General features: G+C 46.7%; 6 protein-coding genes across 6 annotated transcripts; 4 read left to right on the forward strand and 2 right to left on the reverse strand.

Moving 5' to 3' along the window:
- Positions 1-229: 229 nt before the first annotated feature.
- KD926_007632 (uncharacterized protein) lies at positions 230-1,813 on the forward strand (the record flags this gene model as incomplete). The annotated part of the gene is made up of 5 exons (XM_053100503.1): positions 230-553; positions 680-815; positions 877-1,096; positions 1,220-1,346; positions 1,415-1,813. 5 exons carry the CDS (start codon positions 230-232, stop codon positions 1,811-1,813), a joined length of 1,206 nt encoding a protein of 401 aa, XP_052955805.1.
- A 1,319-nt stretch (positions 1,814-3,132) lies between these two features.
- On the reverse strand, positions 3,133-7,475 carry KD926_007633 (NmrA/HSCARG family protein; the record flags this gene model as incomplete). Its single annotated transcript, XM_053100504.1, has 14 exons — positions 3,133-3,155; positions 3,223-3,383; positions 3,448-3,640; positions 3,697-3,917; positions 4,213-4,223; positions 4,281-4,355; positions 4,404-4,503; positions 4,562-4,803; positions 5,183-5,267; positions 6,237-6,304; positions 6,355-6,611; positions 6,671-6,752; positions 6,830-7,369; positions 7,431-7,475. The coding sequence occupies 14 exons, from the start codon at positions 7,473-7,475 to the stop codon at positions 3,133-3,135; spliced, it is 2,103 nt and encodes a 700-aa protein (XP_052955806.1).
- A 590-nt stretch (positions 7,476-8,065) lies between these two features.
- KD926_007634 (alkene reductase) lies at positions 8,066-9,608 on the forward strand (the record flags this gene model as incomplete). The annotated part of the gene is made up of 5 exons (XM_053100505.1): positions 8,066-8,278; positions 8,371-8,424; positions 8,559-8,621; positions 8,679-8,897; positions 8,949-9,608. 5 exons carry the CDS (start codon positions 8,066-8,068, stop codon positions 9,606-9,608), a joined length of 1,209 nt encoding a protein of 402 aa, XP_052955807.1.
- A 949-nt stretch (positions 9,609-10,557) lies between these two features.
- On the forward strand, positions 10,558-11,634 carry KD926_007635 (uncharacterized protein; the record flags this gene model as incomplete). The annotated part of the gene is made up of 4 exons (XM_053100506.1): positions 10,558-10,620; positions 10,675-11,060; positions 11,117-11,237; positions 11,308-11,634. 4 exons carry the CDS (start codon positions 10,558-10,560, stop codon positions 11,632-11,634), a joined length of 897 nt encoding a protein of 298 aa, XP_052955808.1.
- A 580-nt stretch (positions 11,635-12,214) lies between these two features.
- On the reverse strand, positions 12,215-13,043 carry KD926_007636 (cysteine hydrolase family protein; the record flags this gene model as incomplete). Its single annotated transcript, XM_053100507.1, has 4 exons — positions 12,215-12,344; positions 12,415-12,435; positions 12,503-12,622; positions 12,697-13,043. 4 exons carry the CDS (start codon positions 13,041-13,043, stop codon positions 12,215-12,217), a joined length of 618 nt encoding a protein of 205 aa, XP_052955809.1.
- Positions 13,044-13,834: 791 nt separating this feature from the next.
- On the forward strand, positions 13,835-17,129 carry KD926_007637 (uncharacterized protein; the record flags this gene model as incomplete). The annotated part of the gene is made up of 6 exons (XM_053100508.1): positions 13,835-14,266; positions 14,328-14,468; positions 14,517-15,129; positions 15,484-16,173; positions 16,422-16,594; positions 16,671-17,129. 6 exons carry the CDS (start codon positions 13,835-13,837, stop codon positions 17,127-17,129), a joined length of 2,508 nt encoding a protein of 835 aa, XP_052955810.1.
- Positions 17,130-17,359: the final 230 nt, after the last annotated feature.

Here is a 17,359-nt window from a genome sequence, read left to right on the forward strand (position 1 = left end):
AATAAGATATCGAGATTCGGCGCTTTGGGGGTTTAAAGAACCTAGCCCTCAAGCGGCTAGACGAGGCTCACCAATCCAAGGCAAGGTAAGAAAGAATATCAGAATCAACGGCCTATTGTACTAACTACTATTACAGAATTGGATTTAATTCCATGCTGACAGAGCTCTGCATCAGAGCCATGCCAAGCTACATTCACGAATCGTTTCACTTGTGGACCCTGTCGTCTCCATGGCTGGAACAACCAGGTACCAGAAGGAACTGGGCCTTCCATCCGTATCATGGCGTGGGAAGAATGCGGCGTGGCCCTTGCATCAAGGGTTCCACAACGCGGGAGCCAAGTCGATGTCAAAGTGTGCGAATCCTGCGTGCAAGACAATGTCTTATCCCTATAGCTCGTTTCCTGATGGTGTTGAGAAATACAAGCGGGCTCACAAGACACCAGACGATCCTTTGAGCCGCCGATATTTGTGCGGCGTTTTGATGGAGAACTTCCAGGTCCAACAAGCGATCTGCAGAGATGAGACTGGTGTCCAAGGACGATTCCAGCAGAATGTGAGTCAAGCAATGACGGCTATATTCGTCCAACTGTTGTGATCGAGGTAGGTTGGTCGGAAACAAAGCCAAGATTGATCAACGATATGCGGACTTGGCTCATTGGAGGTAATGGAGGTATCAAAGCATGGTCCTCTTGGAATAGCATCTGGTTCGGAGGTCTGGTCGACCACTGCTCCTCCGGGATATTCGCCACGCCGATATTACTGCCATCCGGTAGCGCCCAATGTCACTGCTGGCGACTACCTCTTGCAGGCGTGCTGTAGGTTGAACGTCTCCATGGATAGTGATGCCATTCGGCATGACCGTGGTTGGAATCGCAGGGCCAGAGATTTATCCTTCATTTGATGAGACATTTGACTCAAATCCTGACGGCGCCGTGATGATTATTGACGAAGCTCAGACGTCATATAAGTGCTCTTTGTTTTGGAACAACGTGGTCAAGAAGCAAAGGTCTCAGGAAGGCATATCAGAGGCAAAGATTTGCGCATTCTGCTCTTATGGAAGCCCTGCCGCAGGTGTCGATACCAAAGATATCAACCAGTAAGGGGTTATTGAGTATACTACTGCCAGCTTTGGTCCAGGGCAGCCGCCATGGAAGAGAGGAAATTCAAATTCATCGGTTCCGCGGCATGGGGCAGTTTCATGACAGAGCTCCTTACACAGTGGCCCTATCTGGATCAGACGCCTGGTCGAGGCTCCTCGCAAGAATGTGAGAGCTCTTGTAACGCGACAAGGGCGGCATTTTCAGCCACCCAGAACGAACTCCGTTGGTCTCCAGGCTTGGAATATAGTAAGGAGTAGGAACACTACAACCAATGGCCGCATGCGGCCCCGAGTGACCGAGATCCCCAATTCAAGCACCTAGCTCCACGCTACACCAAGCTGCCAGACATCCTGGTAGAAGCTGGATTCGAATCTCGGACCGATAAGTATCTCGATGACGGCAATAGCAACCCATACGCTCTGATCGAGGTTAAACCGATCGTTAGGCCATTCATGGATGAAAGTCAGATTCAGATACAAGAGAGTGCTCAGATGGCTGGCTTGATCATAAACGACATTGACGCTCCAGCAGAAATAATTACCACCAATCCAACCACACAAACGGAAAGGGCTCTTTGGTGGATGGATGGCTTTACTCGGAATGGGGAACCCCGGCGAGGAGGCCGAGGAGAAGGCCGCCACAAATGCGACAGGATTGACTTTGTCGCAGAGCTTTCCCCTTGGGCGAATTTCGAGCAAGACATCCCGAAGTGACTCATATCACCAATTGGGCTGGCAATCAGTCAGTCGTGGCGCATGAACCACGGGGGCTCATGCGGCATTTTATCAGCCGTGAACAGGTAGTCGTAAGTAATGAAACCGGTGTACAAGGTCGGTTCAATCAGAACATGGGCCAGGTTCTCTCGGCGGCGTGCAAGGCTGCATGCCAAGGGGAGATGCAGTCATAGTCAAGTTTGAGGGTCGTTTATTCATCCTAGTGGTGCGCTTCTTCTATGTATTACTCGGTGGGTGTCTCGAGGAGAAGTGTCCGCAGCCTGCTAATCTGCCGCCATCCCAACAAGAACGCCGATAGCCAAATCGGTGCTCTAATCGATCGAACGGAGTGGGTGTTTGGCACACGCGAAGATGCTCCAATCTTCGAGTTCAAAGACTTGGGGCATTCAACTAAGCGAATATTCGTACGTGATCGCGCTCTACAGAGAGGCTATTGCGTCGGTGCAGTAGGAGCGAGAAGGCGCTTGTCCATAACCTAGTGTCTTTCTATTTTGCGAACTGAGAGGAATGCAACCCTTGCTCGTGAACCAGCAGAGTCCAACCGGCTCATGAAATTACCAGTTTGTCAGTGCGATAGTCGTTGAGATCCGCCGGCAGAACCTCACCGTGTGTTTTGATCAACTAGCTCGACTCAAACACAACTGTTTACCAAATGCATTTAGTTAGGTATGTTAGCAGAAAAGTTATTATGTACTTCTCTCGGTGCGTAGACACACCCACCATCAACGTTGTTCGCCTACATTAGGGCCGGTTGAAGCAGCGGGTCCCGTTCAATATAGAGAAATGAAATCCAAAGAGGCGAGATCCCCCTTCCGATTAGTTAGATTATGAGGGCCGCTTTTTTTGGAGGGCGGCCCTCATATCGCCAATTCGCCCTCGTTTTTTTTCGCTGGGTTCAATCCCCCCCAAATCTAGTGGAAAATGAGCGACGAAGTCCCCTATATTCGAAACAAATATCTAAAGTTCAACCATTTACCAATGTATAATAATTCTTTATAATCCTCCTAAAATAAATCATGTTACTATTCATTATTCCTAACAATTATACTATCATGTTCTAGGGCTATGTCGAAAAATTGAAAATTGAAATGCTTGTTCTTAAGGTATAGAGCATGTAGCACATTTGTGATGTTAAAATATATATATAGTAGTGGGGGAATTGCTGACTGCATGAAGCCACGTGAAGTAGCGGTGTATCAGCACTATGTGATACATAAGACTTCCCTGTTCGCAAGATGGCAATTCAGACACACTTCTCTTCTTCTGCCACCTCTACGTGCTCTCCTCTCTTACATCTCCTACTGCCCCTCGTGGCCAGGACCTGGTTCGCAGACAGGGAATGGTCAGGTTTCCCTTATGGGCTCCCCTCTTCAGTATTCAATACTTACCTTTGCCATGAGATTTTAAAAATGCCGCAAATACTAGCTCGTTGAACTCGCCTTTCACGCGCTTATAGGACACATCAAGCTCAAATGAATCTAGAGAGGCTAGGATCTTAAGCTGCTCGTTAAATGCACAGATGATCTGGACACCATATTCAACATAGATCCTGCGGATGTATCTCTATTACTATAGTTAGTATTTTAATGCATCATATATCCAGTTTCACGTACCCTACTTGTTTTGTCTCACATTCGTAAACGACACCTTTCAAGTCTCGTCCAAGAGGATACGCTAAAGCTCTTTGCTTTGCGATAAGCGTCTTTAAACGGTCTTGGTTTGCAAAGCTCGCGTGGATCTGGGACAGCGATTTACCGCGAAACTGACGGCAAAACTCTTTTAACTCAGGACTAGAGTTGAACTTAGCTGAAAATCTAGTTAGCCCATCGATGCTCTAGATTTCGCCTAGCTTAAACCCTTACTTGCGGTAAGCTCATGGCTCATACTTCTCGTGATGAGATCAAGTAGGCCCGAAATCATGTCTTGCGGCAGCTTTTCTGGTGGTGGGGGCGTATGCGAATGGCGTCCTCGCGAGTAGAAGATAGCGTACGGGTGCTTATTGTAGTCGATTGGGATGAATGTATGAAATAGCACTGCACATGGCATCTTGTTTGGCTTCTCTCTATCCTGTGGATGCGTGAATCTTATAAGAATGTTAGTTTTAATCTAGTTTTCAAACGTAAAAACTACATAAAACCTACCGCAATGAGGCCGGCGGGAGCTTATTCCTTTTATGCCAGTGCATATTTCAAAATATGGAGAGCTGCCAGTAGCTACTAGGCTCTCTAAAAAGGCCTCGTCAAAATGGGCTGACTTATGTGTGAGGTTTGGAACCATTATTCAGCTGACATGCCTAAGTCATATGACTCCTTGGCATGGGCAGCTATTATATCTTCGACGAAGCTAGTAGTTTAGAATAAAACTTCACTTTTACCTACCGAGCATATACCTACATTCCGTTGAATCGATAGTATATCTGCTTAGGGCAATGACCAAGTCAACCGACAGTGAGATTCTTATGCCAATGGCCCCGTTGTTTCTTAGAGCATGCAAGGTATGGGAAGTTGATGCCATTAGTGTTCTAAAATATAGTTAATTTAGAACAATTTATAGATGGACGCACACTTACTGCTAAAGGGTAGCGCCCAAAGGTAACGTGGCAGGACTCATCTTGAAGACCTGGGCATGCCTTAAACTTCTGAAAAAGATGTAGTGCCCCGTAGTATATTCTGCATTATTTTGTTAACAGAAACTTGATAGGCCTCGTCTTTTTGTAATTTTACTTACCCAGCGCTCTCTCTTTGCGCCGGCGTAATAACATGAAGACCTTCAATTCTCGTCTTTTCAGCAACAACTCGCTGATGTAATGCTGGATCTGCCGTATAGTGGCTCATTTTGGTGATTGTTTCAGGTGCGTAAATGCAGTGCTTAATGCCAGTACAATGGTATCTTCGCTTGGTCGTCACGCAGTCGAGGAAGGTATTATACACCTGCGACGATTGACCAGATTGGGCATAAGAATATTGAATCTGTGGGATTTAGTTAGTGTAGCGGTGGAATCTGTGACAATGTCAATTCTCGTATAGTACCCAACCCATTGGAGATATCAATGACTCTGTATTTCAATTACCCCTAGTTCACGCTATTTATGCTTCAATTTAGTTACATAATCAAATGCATCGGATCAATACTAGATCCGGTCACTTGCAGTATTCGTAAGGTATTCTTGACATCAGTCAGCTTGAATCCTTCCTCAAAATGAGTATACTTCAGGGGAAATCCTTTCATTTAAATAAGGTCTCTTTCTCAATGAGAAAGAGACCAGACTTAGACACCTCTCTGGAATAGACTGTTTGCATGTAGACTTCCGCAGAACCCAACATAATTCGGACCCAACCCGGACCCAACCCGGACTGAGTTGGGTTTTGGGTCGAAGTCCTCGACCCAGCCTGGGTCCGGGGCCCCAACTTGGGTCATAAACAATGCAAACATGCTAATTATGTGCATCATTGTGATTATTTAGCAGATTTATGGATGCCAAGACCAAGATTTATGCAAAATTGGATCGGATTGGGTCCGGGTTGGGTTTTGGGTCGAGACCTTCGACCCAAGTTGGGTTATGCGGAAGCCTATTTGCATGCTTCGTTCATCTTCTACTAGGAGATATCGTATGTTTCAACAAAAGAAGTCTCCCGCGAAGCGCACGTATATCAAATCCTGCGTAAGGCTCAAGCATCTTTTGTCCCTGATTTCCTTAGTACAATCGACTTGGCAAAGGAATTATTCTCTTCATCGGGCTGGAGATTCGTCACATGCTCGTCATGGGCTGGAGGGGGATTTTGGGGGGGGAGGCGATCTCACAGCAACTATGAAGCTGACGCTGGGGCTTCTCAAAAATATCCACAAGTCGGATAAGGAAATCATCGGCCTCAAAATGCGCTTTGGAATGAACAGTCCGGGAGGGCGTTGATTATCGACTTTCACCGCTCTAAATTGAAATGTTGGCCAGCTCCAAAGCGACCACGAGTAAAGAGACAATTGTTGCAAACAGAGTCAGGAGATACAAAGTGCTTACGTGTTCTATGAGAGAAGCGGTCTTTTTGTTTTTATTCCGATAGTGATTGTATACTTTATGATAATGAAGCATTTTACTACTAGCACTTGTGCACTTTCAAACTCTTCACCAGAACAGACACGTCTTCCACACCTATCAAATGCGGAGGAATAACGTTGTCTTTGTTTAAACTTTATTTTCATTGGTACCAATACTTATATAATGCCCCATTTACTAATACTGGATCAAAAAGACATATTGAAAAGGATGATCCATTCACTAACTAGAAAAAGGCCGTCTTTATAGACTAGCCAATGAAAGAACTAGTGACAAAGGAGACAGGTCTGACAAAGAAGGGCAATCAGGGCATGTTTTGCTGTTTGCACGTCAACTAAGCATGGAGCTTACTGTACTTCAGGCCAGTCTTCCTCCTTGATATACTCCTCCGCAGTGTATACAGGGATATCGACGCCAAGCTGGTATGCTTGTGAGAAAGAGCTCTAGTTATAGACGGGGAAACACTTACACTTTGAGGATGAACAATGCTTGGATCATGACCATCGTACCCAAATTCCCCGATGTACTCAAACATATCAGCAAGTTCCTCGCCAACGCCTCCAGGGACGGCCTTTTCAAGTACTTCGCGGTGGACTCTTTCGAAACGACACTTCAAGCCATGGATTTTCCCCCACAGAGCCGCAAATTCGTTCCAGCTAATGAAGCTTCCGTAGCCGAGCAGATTTTTGCCTGGCTCGACCTGTACAAGCGCCTTGACAAATTTGCCTCCAGCGTTCAATCTTAGCCACAAGTTCCCTTTAATTTACACAGGACAGCATACTTACCCGTATCCTGACGCGGCTCCACCATAGGAACCGGGGCATCACCGTCTATAGGAACGCTCATCACAAAAGAGCCGTCAGATTGCTGTCTCTCTGTTAACATTATCCTTCATCGAAGTAGACGTAAGCTGCTCAAGTAATTCCATAGAGCTTTCGGCTTACCTTAGTCGGCCGGGCCATGTGTAGGCCCTTCTTCCAGTTGGTCACATAAAGCCCGACCTGTAGATACGAAGTCTTCCTATCCAGTGCTGGATAAGTGGACTTCAAATAGTCAACACCCATCCACTTCGCATCGAAGTGTAGGTTGTGGATATACTTTCCCTGGCTCCACTTCTTGGTGTGCGAGAGAGTTGAAAACACGAGTCGGTCTAAGGTGCCAATCGTGGAGTTTGCGGCATCTATGATGTTGCGGGCCTGTTGGACCTCAGTCTTGTATGCGAATTCGGTTATGGGTTGGCCGGTTGACTCTGCCAGCGCCTGTTCTTTAGGATCCCACACAACTCCCCAGAAGTCGGTGACGCCGAAGATAACGTTAGACCCGGCGAACGCTGTTCTCAATGTGGCGACGTCATTGAGGTTGGCCTTCACAAGTTCAACCCCCTTGTCAGCCCAACTTTGGCTTGATGGCTTGCTTGGATCACGGGTGAGGCCGCGGACATGCCAGCCTTGCTCCTTGGTATAGATATCGGCAATGGAGGCACCCTTTCATTGATTAGTTTCCCCAATGCTGGTAAGCTCTTTCTTAGTATAAGTCTATGCGTACCTGACTACCCGTCAATCCCACAATAGTGATGATCTTCTTCGCCATCTTCCTTGGCAATGGATGAGATTTGAATGAGATTTGAATGAGCTTGGCTTTCAAATTCTTTGTTCTGCTGGAGGGGAGAAGTGGAAGACATCATATAGGTTACTAACTACACTCTCTACTAGTTACTTAGTAATAGTGGGAAATTCTCTCATAACGAGGACGGTGTAAAAGGTTGCGCCGCTCCCGGTCCGTTCTTTTGTACTGTTTGGTATGATTACTATTCAGCACCGGGCCGACTGCGGCATTTTTTGTGAAGTGGCCGGTTCCATCGTGCAGCATTGTTGTAAAGGCTTGATTGGTAAAAAGGGTAGCCAGAACTGGCGTCCGCTCCGTTCCTCACCCCCATCACTAATCTCCATAATTTCGGGATCACTAATCGTGGTTTTTTGGGATCATCGGGCAGTGGGGGTGGGAAGCGGCTGCGACTCGGAGCTTTGGAATGATATTTAAAATCCCGGGAGCCCCCTGCTACGAAGTCAGAGAATAGGATAGACATTTCATTATCTTCTCCAACATTTACAAGTCTTGAGACTTAGGACTCAGTAGTAATCCGGCTGCGACAAATCGTACAGCACACTTCATCCAGCACGATGGATTCTACCTCACCACCCCGCGAGAGCAGCAAGCTCTTCTCGCCACTCCGTCTCGGAGAAATGAATCTCGAACATCGAGTCATCATGTCGCCGATGACGCGCCTGCGCTGTCCTGGTAGTGTGCCGACTCCGAGCGTCACGGAGTATTATACACAGAGAGCGACGAAGGGAGGACTGCTTATCACTGAAGGCATGCACCCGAGTTTGATGGTTTGTCATTCCCACTGTCCCGAACGTGTAATCCACTTAGAAAACAGCAGTTTGTAATAGATGTGGGAGCATGAAGGCTGACATTGGCGCAGGGTGGAGGGTTTTACGGCGTACCAGGCATGTTTGCGCCTGAGCACGTGAGGGCTGTATGTGCAGCTCCCAAGCTATTTCCTCGATTTCTCGGGACGGTTTTATCATGAGTCATGTCTATTGATAGAACTCCTGGGATCGTGTTTCAGCTTTTCAATTTTTACGGAGATCAGTGCTAATTATGTTATAGTGGAAGAAGGTAACGGATGCTGTCCATGCCAAGGGTGCATTTATGGCGTGTCAATTGTGGCATGTGAGTTCCACCCAGTGATCATCTCAAGCTTCAGCTATTGATCTCAGATTACATCAGGTTGGGCGATTTGCAGTCTCAGTCTCGCTAGGCGACCGCCAGCCATTGAGCTCTTCCGCAACAAATATTGGCTATTATAACAGGAACACGCGCGGAGGTATCAAATATCCTCATGAGACAGCCAAGCCGATGACATTGCAGGATATCAAGGATACAGTTGATGATCATGTGCATGCTGCGAAATGCGCGATCGAGGCCGGGTTCGATTGTGTCGAGATTGTAGGTAACGGTCTCCCTTTAAAAAATAAGATTGGGAGCTGATTGACAAAGGCGTCGGGCAATGGATATCTGCTTGATCAATTTCTCAATACTAACACTAACCTCCGTACCGATAATTACGGCGGCAATAAAGAGAACCGAGCTCGACTCACGCTCCAAATCCTCGATGCGGTGATCGCCGCTGTCGGGGCATCTAGAGTATCAATCCGAATGAGCCCATGGGGAACTGTTTGGTTGCCATTAGATACGGATCCTATCGCGAACTTCCGGTATGCGCTGAGCGAAGTCGAGAAGCGAGGAGTCGCATACGTATGCCTCACTCAGCCGCGGGCCGATCTTCTACTCGAAGAGAAGACTAAGACCGAAAACATGTACGCAGCTATCAGGGAGGAGAAAGTGGCTGCTACGGTCGAGGATCTCCATCTCAGGCACTTCTTAGAGGTGCTGAAGACAACACCAGTATTGACTAACGGGAATTACAATGGCGAGAATTGCTTTGAGGAGGTGAAAAGAAATGAGGTAGATGGGATCACGTTTGCGAGGTGGTTTATCAGTAACCCGGATCTGGTAGAGAAGCTTAGGCTAGGGAAGAGACTGACCAAGTGGAATATGGACACGGTTTATGCGGGTGTGGTTGTGGCTGGGAGTGAGAGTGAGGGGTATACGGATTATCCTTTCGGAGAAGTTGAGGAAGAGGAGGCAGCGAACTGAAATGCTGCTGTCCATTGCTTTCCTGCTTGGGTGGCGAAATTAGAAGTATGGAGATTCGTAATTAGAAGGAGCATAGTCTACGAATTTCCTCGAATCGAGCGATAGGTTTCGATTGGCCCCATTAGCTTTTCCTTCTGTAAATCACCGCTACGGCGTATACTTCATCAATCCGAAGAAATTATGCGATCTTTTTCTGAAATATAACAAAAAGGTTGAACTTTCAAGAAGGACTGGGTCTGCAAAACAAAAAGTTGCTCTACATTCGTGTATTTGGGTGATGTCGAGAGATCCTTACCGCCTAGACATCCGCCTATGCATTGTTCATACGGACAATCTTAGCTGATTTTAGCGCAAAGATCATCCGAAGCGGTGCCGCATTGGAAGATCCATTGGTAGATTACTTACTGTAGCGTCAATAAGCCTCGTATTTGAAGGTTTTGTGGCGCAAGTCGTGGCGCAATTATTATGCCGTGCCCCGGGCGGGTAGGAACCACAATTGAAGTGGAGATAGACCTTGACATTTCCATGGGACTATCCCGCAAAGGGTAGTCACTGCGCCCTAGGTATCTTCTCGAGGTCCACCAGGTCAATTAGGCATCTCCGGTACGCAGTATACACTTGAATTATAAATCGCTCTCGCACTAGTCTATTGTGGAAGTGAGAGCGCGCAAACGAAATATAGTTACCCCCATTCATGTCTTCCGATTAGGAAGCAATAGGCCACGACTTTCCATGACTAGCTAGTATCTCGCATTCGGGGCAAAAAATGCGTAGACCCGATAACTCTGAATGCACTTACTTTATTCTACTCTCAAACTCTCATTGTCGGAGGATGAGGTGATCCGAACTACAATATATAAAAGGAAGGCAGATAGGTCGCAGGTGAAAATGAAACCGTACACTCCGCGATATCTTCGATTTATTCCCATCAATCCGAAAGCAGACCAACATGTCGAATGCCCGCAAGCTCATCTTGATCACGGGTGGAACCGGTTATATCGGAAACCACACAGTTTCAGAATTCCTCTCGAACGGGTATAGAGTTTGAGCGACAGTACGAAACCAGGATACCTGTGACAGTCTACTCTCTATCCATTGGAGACACCGGGATTCGCTGGAAACGCAGATCGTCGCTGATATCACAAGACCCGGGGCCTTTGATACGGCCGTTAAAGACGTTGATGGAATTGTGCATATGGCCTCTCCATTCACGGACAAGATCACCGACAACGAAAAAGATTTGATCATACCAGCCATTAATGGTACAAAAGAGATCTTACGAAGCACGATTTCCTTTGCGCCGAACGTGAAGCGAGTTGTTTTGACTTCTTCGTTTGCCTCAATTGCCGACTTTTCGAAGGGTCTACGACCGGGACATGTGTATGAGGAATCGCAGTGGAGTCCTCTGACCTACCAGGCGACGAAAGATAACAAGATAGGTCTTGCCTATGCGTAAGTCAAATTTCCTGTCTACAAAATTACTGGCCATTTGCTAACAAATTCAACAGAGGTAGTAAAAAGCTCGCGGAAGAAGCAGCTTGGCAGTTCGTGGAAACCTCGCCCGGCGTGAATTTCTCTCTCGCAACCATCAATCCGACCATGGTATACGGCCCAGCGTTCCCTGGATCAGTAAGTCTTAAGCACCTGGGCCAATCTATGTCAGATATATATGCGGTAATGGACGCATCTCTGACTGAAGTTCCACCAACTATGTTGCCTGCCTTTGGATGTTAGGGATGTTGCGAGAGCCCACCTTCTGGCATTCGAGACAGACCAGCCACAGAGATTCCTTATTTCCGCAGGCGACTTCGACAAGCAGAAGGTCTGTGATCTGCTCCGAGATCAGATTCCCGAACTGAAGAGTCGGGTGCCTGTCGGAAGTCCAGGGAAGCCAAGCGTTGGTGAGCACTACGAGATCGACTGTTCCCGGGCTAGGAGCGTTTTTGGCATCGAGTTTCGGTCCTTTGACGAGACCTTCTTGGATATGGGTCACGCTTTTATAGAGATGGAGAATGCCGAAAAATAGTTCTGTTTGAAGAAGTTTGCCTAGAAGAACAGCAGAAGATGTTGTTTTTGGTTACTTAGCTCTGTTATTGTCAAAAATCCCCTTTGCTTTAGATTGGATATTTGGTTTTTACTTTTTAATCCATACTTCTCTTTTGCCTATTACATTATTTGCGTGCTTAATATTTCGCAGTTTTGCCTCTTAGAAACATGGATCTGTAGGTCCTGGCAACCTTAGTTACCTTCACTTATAATCTTTCATATACATGGTCTAAAATTTAGAGAATGTGTATCACTATACCATTAGAAATCCTCAGACACATACTGTCTATAAAGCATGGAAATAGCCACAATTAAGCTTATATGGCTCCGTTGAGGTAGGAAAATTTGACATTTTCTCTGTTTTTCATGTCAAATACAAAAGGTGACTCTAAGCCGGGCTTGAAAGATATCCACAGGTATACCAGGGAATAAAGGACATGCTAACCAAATTTTGATTTAACTTGTGGTGAAGCTAATAAAGACAGAAACTTGGGTACTGGAGCAGAATATAGACTAACGTGGGTCCATCTACACTGGATCCGTAATTGAAATTTCCACACTCAAGTACGCCCCTTTGAGAAGGAAGATACCCACTGATTAACCGTCATAAGCTGGTCTGCGATTACGGGCCAAACCAGATTGACTGCTGCCTTTTCCAACTCAATCGACATTGCCGCAGTTGCATCGGTACTGATTCAAAACTTAGCAATCTCGTCACAAGACCTTCAGTCTTTGATATCGGAAGTAGGTTGAAACTCACATCAAAGTGACATGGAAGCCACTATTCAAACAGAAGGTATTATTAGTAAAGTGTCCAATCAAAAGGTCGGGTAGGTAAAGATGCTCACATTTCACGAGCAGCACGCGCAGTAGACTCCACACATGTGTTAGTGGTTAAACCTGCTAACACAATATGCGTAATGTCATGCTGCCGGAGTTGATACTCTAGGTCGGTGTTCGAAAAGGAACTAGCGTTATGTGCGTTAGGATCGTCCTCTATATAATAGAAGGACTCAAATAGGATCGGTCTTCTAATACTCACCTGCTGTTCCAGTGTCGAGAGACAACTACATCGCCATTGCTAGGCTGAGGTTCCAGTTCTTTCAGAATCTGGCCACCAAATTTTTCGGAAAATGCCGCACTCTCTTTGATTCGAATCTGCGACAAATTCATGTGGTTCCAGCCTGAGTAAGTTCCATCCTTGGTCATTTGGTGAAGACCATAGAAGATAGGAATGCGGGCTTCTCTTGCACCGGCAACCAGCTCCTTCATATGTTCGAGAGAGTTGGACGACTCTAAGCTAGCCTTGATAAGAGGATGAAACTTTCCATCGGGGTGGAGAAAGTCATTGAGCGGATCAATGAGAACGACAGCAGTACAAGGGCTCATGATTGCAAATGATTGAGTAATATAATAGGTATGTTTGGTGCAAAGCAAGTTAAACCACTATACCTAGTCTACACTCTTATATTCTATCCCTCAATGGTTGATTTATAAGAGCATCGGTGTTCGGGTATTTGGTCATCAAGATTCATCGGAAATGATTATTCAACGAAAAGGAAGATTCCCCAAATTACGTATGAGTTGTATAAAGGAAACGTCGGAAATATCGATCTTTGGGCGCTGTGACTTCCAATTTAGGACTAGTGTGGCGAACGGGCGGAATCTTCGGGTAGCCGTAGACAACCTAGCTCATAATATTTCTATGTGGTCTATTGCTTCTTGAAATCTACTTCCAATACATATTTGGCAGTCACTGAGCGCCCGGTCGAAAGTAAATGGCCCATATCGGAGACTCTCAGGTTGTCTGCTAGCCGCCAGGTTGCGCCATGCCGCTTTACCCGGGAGCTTCTCAAGGATGCGATGAATGCCGCCGACGCCGCAAGAAGGTATGGATATTGTTCCGTTCCTAGAGTGATACGCTTGGACTCTGTATTAATGCTGGAAATACTAAGTGTGATCTTAATAAACCTGAATGTCTTCGGTGCTGCAAAGCTGGTATCAAATGTAGCGGCCCGAAAGATTCACGGACGTTTATCAATCGGAACGCTGCAAATCTGGCCCAACAGACTGATAAAAAAGCGCTAGTCTACGCACTACAAAATAGAAGAAATTCGAAGTTAACCGCCGCCGACTTTGAGAGCTCACGTAGCTCGGATGATTCTCCATCCCGAAGAACCATGCTAGCTGCCGCTGAGCCAAGTCCACCCTCTGATATAATTTCCGTTGATATTCCTTGGCGCTTGACATTCTTGGCTTTAATTGAAGACTTTAAACCTGTTTCCCTGGGGGGTATCTTCAGTGGCGATAGAATATCGCGAGACGACCCCATTTATTCGAGCGCAGCCTTGTGCATTCGAGCTTTACTGCCGCTCACATCTTTACGGATTGACTCGCTCAATTTGTCTATCTTCAGTCTCCTCACGACTTATATGGGAAACTTGAAAATTGACACAAAGCTAGCACAACTCGCACAGTCATCGTACACGTCCGCCTTGAAAAAGTCGCATCCACATATCCAGAAGGTCATAGGGAATGGTCAACCCGGTACTCATCCAAAGGCCAACCTTGAATTGATCTTGCTACTAGCTATAGCCTTTCTGGCATTTGAGGTGAGAATCAGTCCGTAAATGAAAAAGAAGTTTCACTTCCTTTCCTGACCGCTGTTTCTAGTTCGTGAACGAAAATGAATACTCAGAAGCAGCCCTCTTGGCCCACATCGGTGGTGTATTAAGCATCTTAGAGCTCTATAGGCCGCACAACTTCTCTTCCCCACATATGCGACAAGCTTTTAGTGGATTTAGGGGGATCTTTGTACGCCTTCAGTATTCACTGCTCATGCTTCTGCTAACGATCCTACAGCTTTCAGTTAGACTTAGCAAACATAATCCAACCTTCCTAGCGGATTCAGATTGGATACGCCTCCCATTTCTGAATGTTCGGAAGACCAGAATGGAGCTTCTTCATGATATTACGTTGCAGATACCATGGCTCTTTTACCAAACAGATCGATGGTTTGATGGGCTTGAGAATTATGCTTCCAACGATCCCAACCGCCGAGAAACCTCGGACTCTCCGAAGCAAAATATAGAAACCGCTCTCTCGCTTTTAAAAGATTACTGGGCGGTCTTTGATCAAATGGAAGAGTGGCAAAACAACTGGAAAGCTTCCGAACAAGGCCCCCTGTATTGGCATTCTGGTATCCCAATATCCAGCAAGGTGATCGACGTCGACTCAGTTTGCATACCTTCATTCCCAGATCAAACATACCAGGTCCGCTTCCAAAATACCCAAAAGGCAGGAATTGCTGCTACCTTCTGGTCCTTTCGTCTGGAACTTCTTATGGGAATGATCAAACTCCAGCGAAGTTTACTCGGCACACAGGTTGAATCGTTGGAACAGAACCTGGCCATGGCGGAAGAAACAGCTTGTCTGATTCTGCAAACCACACCATACCTTACATGTTGTTTTGAGGGTGCAGTGGCTTCAAAGGCAGCGCTTCGAACTATAACGAGATACTTTGAGATGGGAGCTTTAGAGCAAGACTTCACCGTCAACTAGCATTAGTGCGTGAAACGGGTATCTCATTCCCAGCCTCTATGAACATAAAGTTGTGTATCATGAGATATGCTCAGTCTCCTTTTATACCATGATAAGAAAGGCTTCGGAAAAAGAAGTTGATAAAAACTCTTCTCATACAAACACAGAGCGTAGGGCTATTTACTAGGACCATGTATAGGAACACTCAAACTACCCATATTTTCAAACACCGTAATTCAATTTCATCATATAACAATCCCTTACAATATTGAGGGATTGCTGAGCACAGCACGAAGAAGGGAAGGCATTCTTCGACAGGGTATCAAATTAGAGAGCCGAAGGAGGGACCTAGAAACCGGGTTTCTTCTCGAAGAAACTCTACGCGCGGAGCATAATGTTAATGGGCTCACCGGGCATGAGGAATTCCTCGGTACGGGGAAATGTGTCAGACCGAACTGCGAAGAGGAAGCAGCAATGGAGTCAGCATCGATACTCTCCGCCCTGAGAAGCGATAAATTGAAAGACTCGTCCCAATGGCGAGCCTGGCATAAGCGAGTGAAGGCATTCGCAGTGCAAAGAACAGTCTGGGATCTCTGTAACCCAGATACAGCATCACATCCGATACCTTTATCGGAGCCAATTGAGCCTGAATACCCTCAATCGGGAGATCAGGAAGAAAAGAAAGAATGGAGAGACCTTCTTGAGGTCTACAAGATCAAGGCGAACCGCTGGGAAAATCAGCGGAAGGGTCTGGATGAGGTGAATGAGTATATCATCACCTACCTAGACGCATCCTTGCGAGACGTTGTACTGGAGTATGAGACTCCGTACGAACGCTTGGTGTATCTAAGCAAGCGCTTTGCTAGATCCCACGCGTATAAGGAAGGAATTTGCATTAAATGGAGAGCTTTCGCTACCCAAAAACCTATCGGAGATGTCGAGAAATGGCACTGCGAAACAAAAGCAAACCGTGACCTTGGTAAAATGATACGTGTACATTTTCACTTGGTTGATGGGCTCATGCATAAGATCATCGCTTTCACTCAATAGCAAGACGTAGCAAATGTGCCATGCATAAAGGATTCCGGAGCCATAGCTTCTACCTAGGCCAACAGCTCCGTTATTTTTCTTGTTCTTTCGTATTGACGGGCTCTTTCCAGGGTTTCACCTGCATGTATTCATGATCCCTATTGGATAGACGTCCCCCGGACAACTAGGTATATGCAGCGATGATCAACTGGAAGGACTCAAGAAAATCACGCGGAGGACCTACCCTGGGCCCGTCCGATTCCGTCAAGTACCAGGCGCAGGGCCTCCGTCTCGACGAGATCTCTCAGCTGCGCAAGGAATTCGTGACTGCCGCTCTGCGCGCGCAGAAAGCCGGGCATGATGGCGTCGAGGTACACGGTGCCTTCGGGTGGATTCTGATGCAGTTCCTCTCGCCGGAGATCAACCAACGGTAGCGGGTCGTTCGAGAACCGATCCCGGCTGCTCTTCGAGGTCATTCACGATGTGCGCGAGGTGTGCCGTCCGGACTTTCAGATAGGCATGAGACTGTCGCTAGCCAAGCGCTACGGTATTCCCCTAGCGGAGTATCGGATGGTGTCGGCGCGTGCGCTGATGGACGACGCCCTCGACTATCTGGATCTGGCATTGGACGACTACGCCAGATCGGCGGATGAGCCGCCGTTCGAGGGTCGAAGTCCGCAGCATGCGGCCACTGTTCTGGACGCTGGGTTGGACTTTGTGATGGTTGGTAGAGCGGCCATTCTGAATCCGAATTTCCCAAATGATATTCAGAAAAACCATGACTATAGGCTTCCGAGTCTGCCGGTTCCTGCGAGCCATCTGAAAGAGGTTGGCTTGTCCGAGCCGTACCTTAAATATATGACAGCGTGGCCGGGCTTTGTTACGCAAGAAACAGGGGGCTGTTAATAGGAACAGAGGTTCTAGTTTCATGGATGTTTCGAAAGCTGGGTGGGTTCCCATTCTATCTCCGAGGGTGACCTTGTACAATAGCGAAGTAACTGAATCTAGAATCAGCATAGATTTCCTCCAATTTAGAACAGACTTTGTGATTCTTTTCGATAACTAGTTACGTTCAGTGGCATAGGCATACTACTCTGTTAATCTAAATATATATATATACCGCTGCTCCTGGCTAG

Source organism: Aspergillus affinis (assembly GCF_023601865.1).
Source record: "Aspergillus affinis strain CMG 70 chromosome Unknown NODE_46_length_220473_cov_87_121971, whole genome shotgun sequence".
Classification (NCBI taxonomy): Eukaryota; Fungi; Ascomycota; class Eurotiomycetes; order Eurotiales; family Aspergillaceae; genus Aspergillus; species Aspergillus affinis.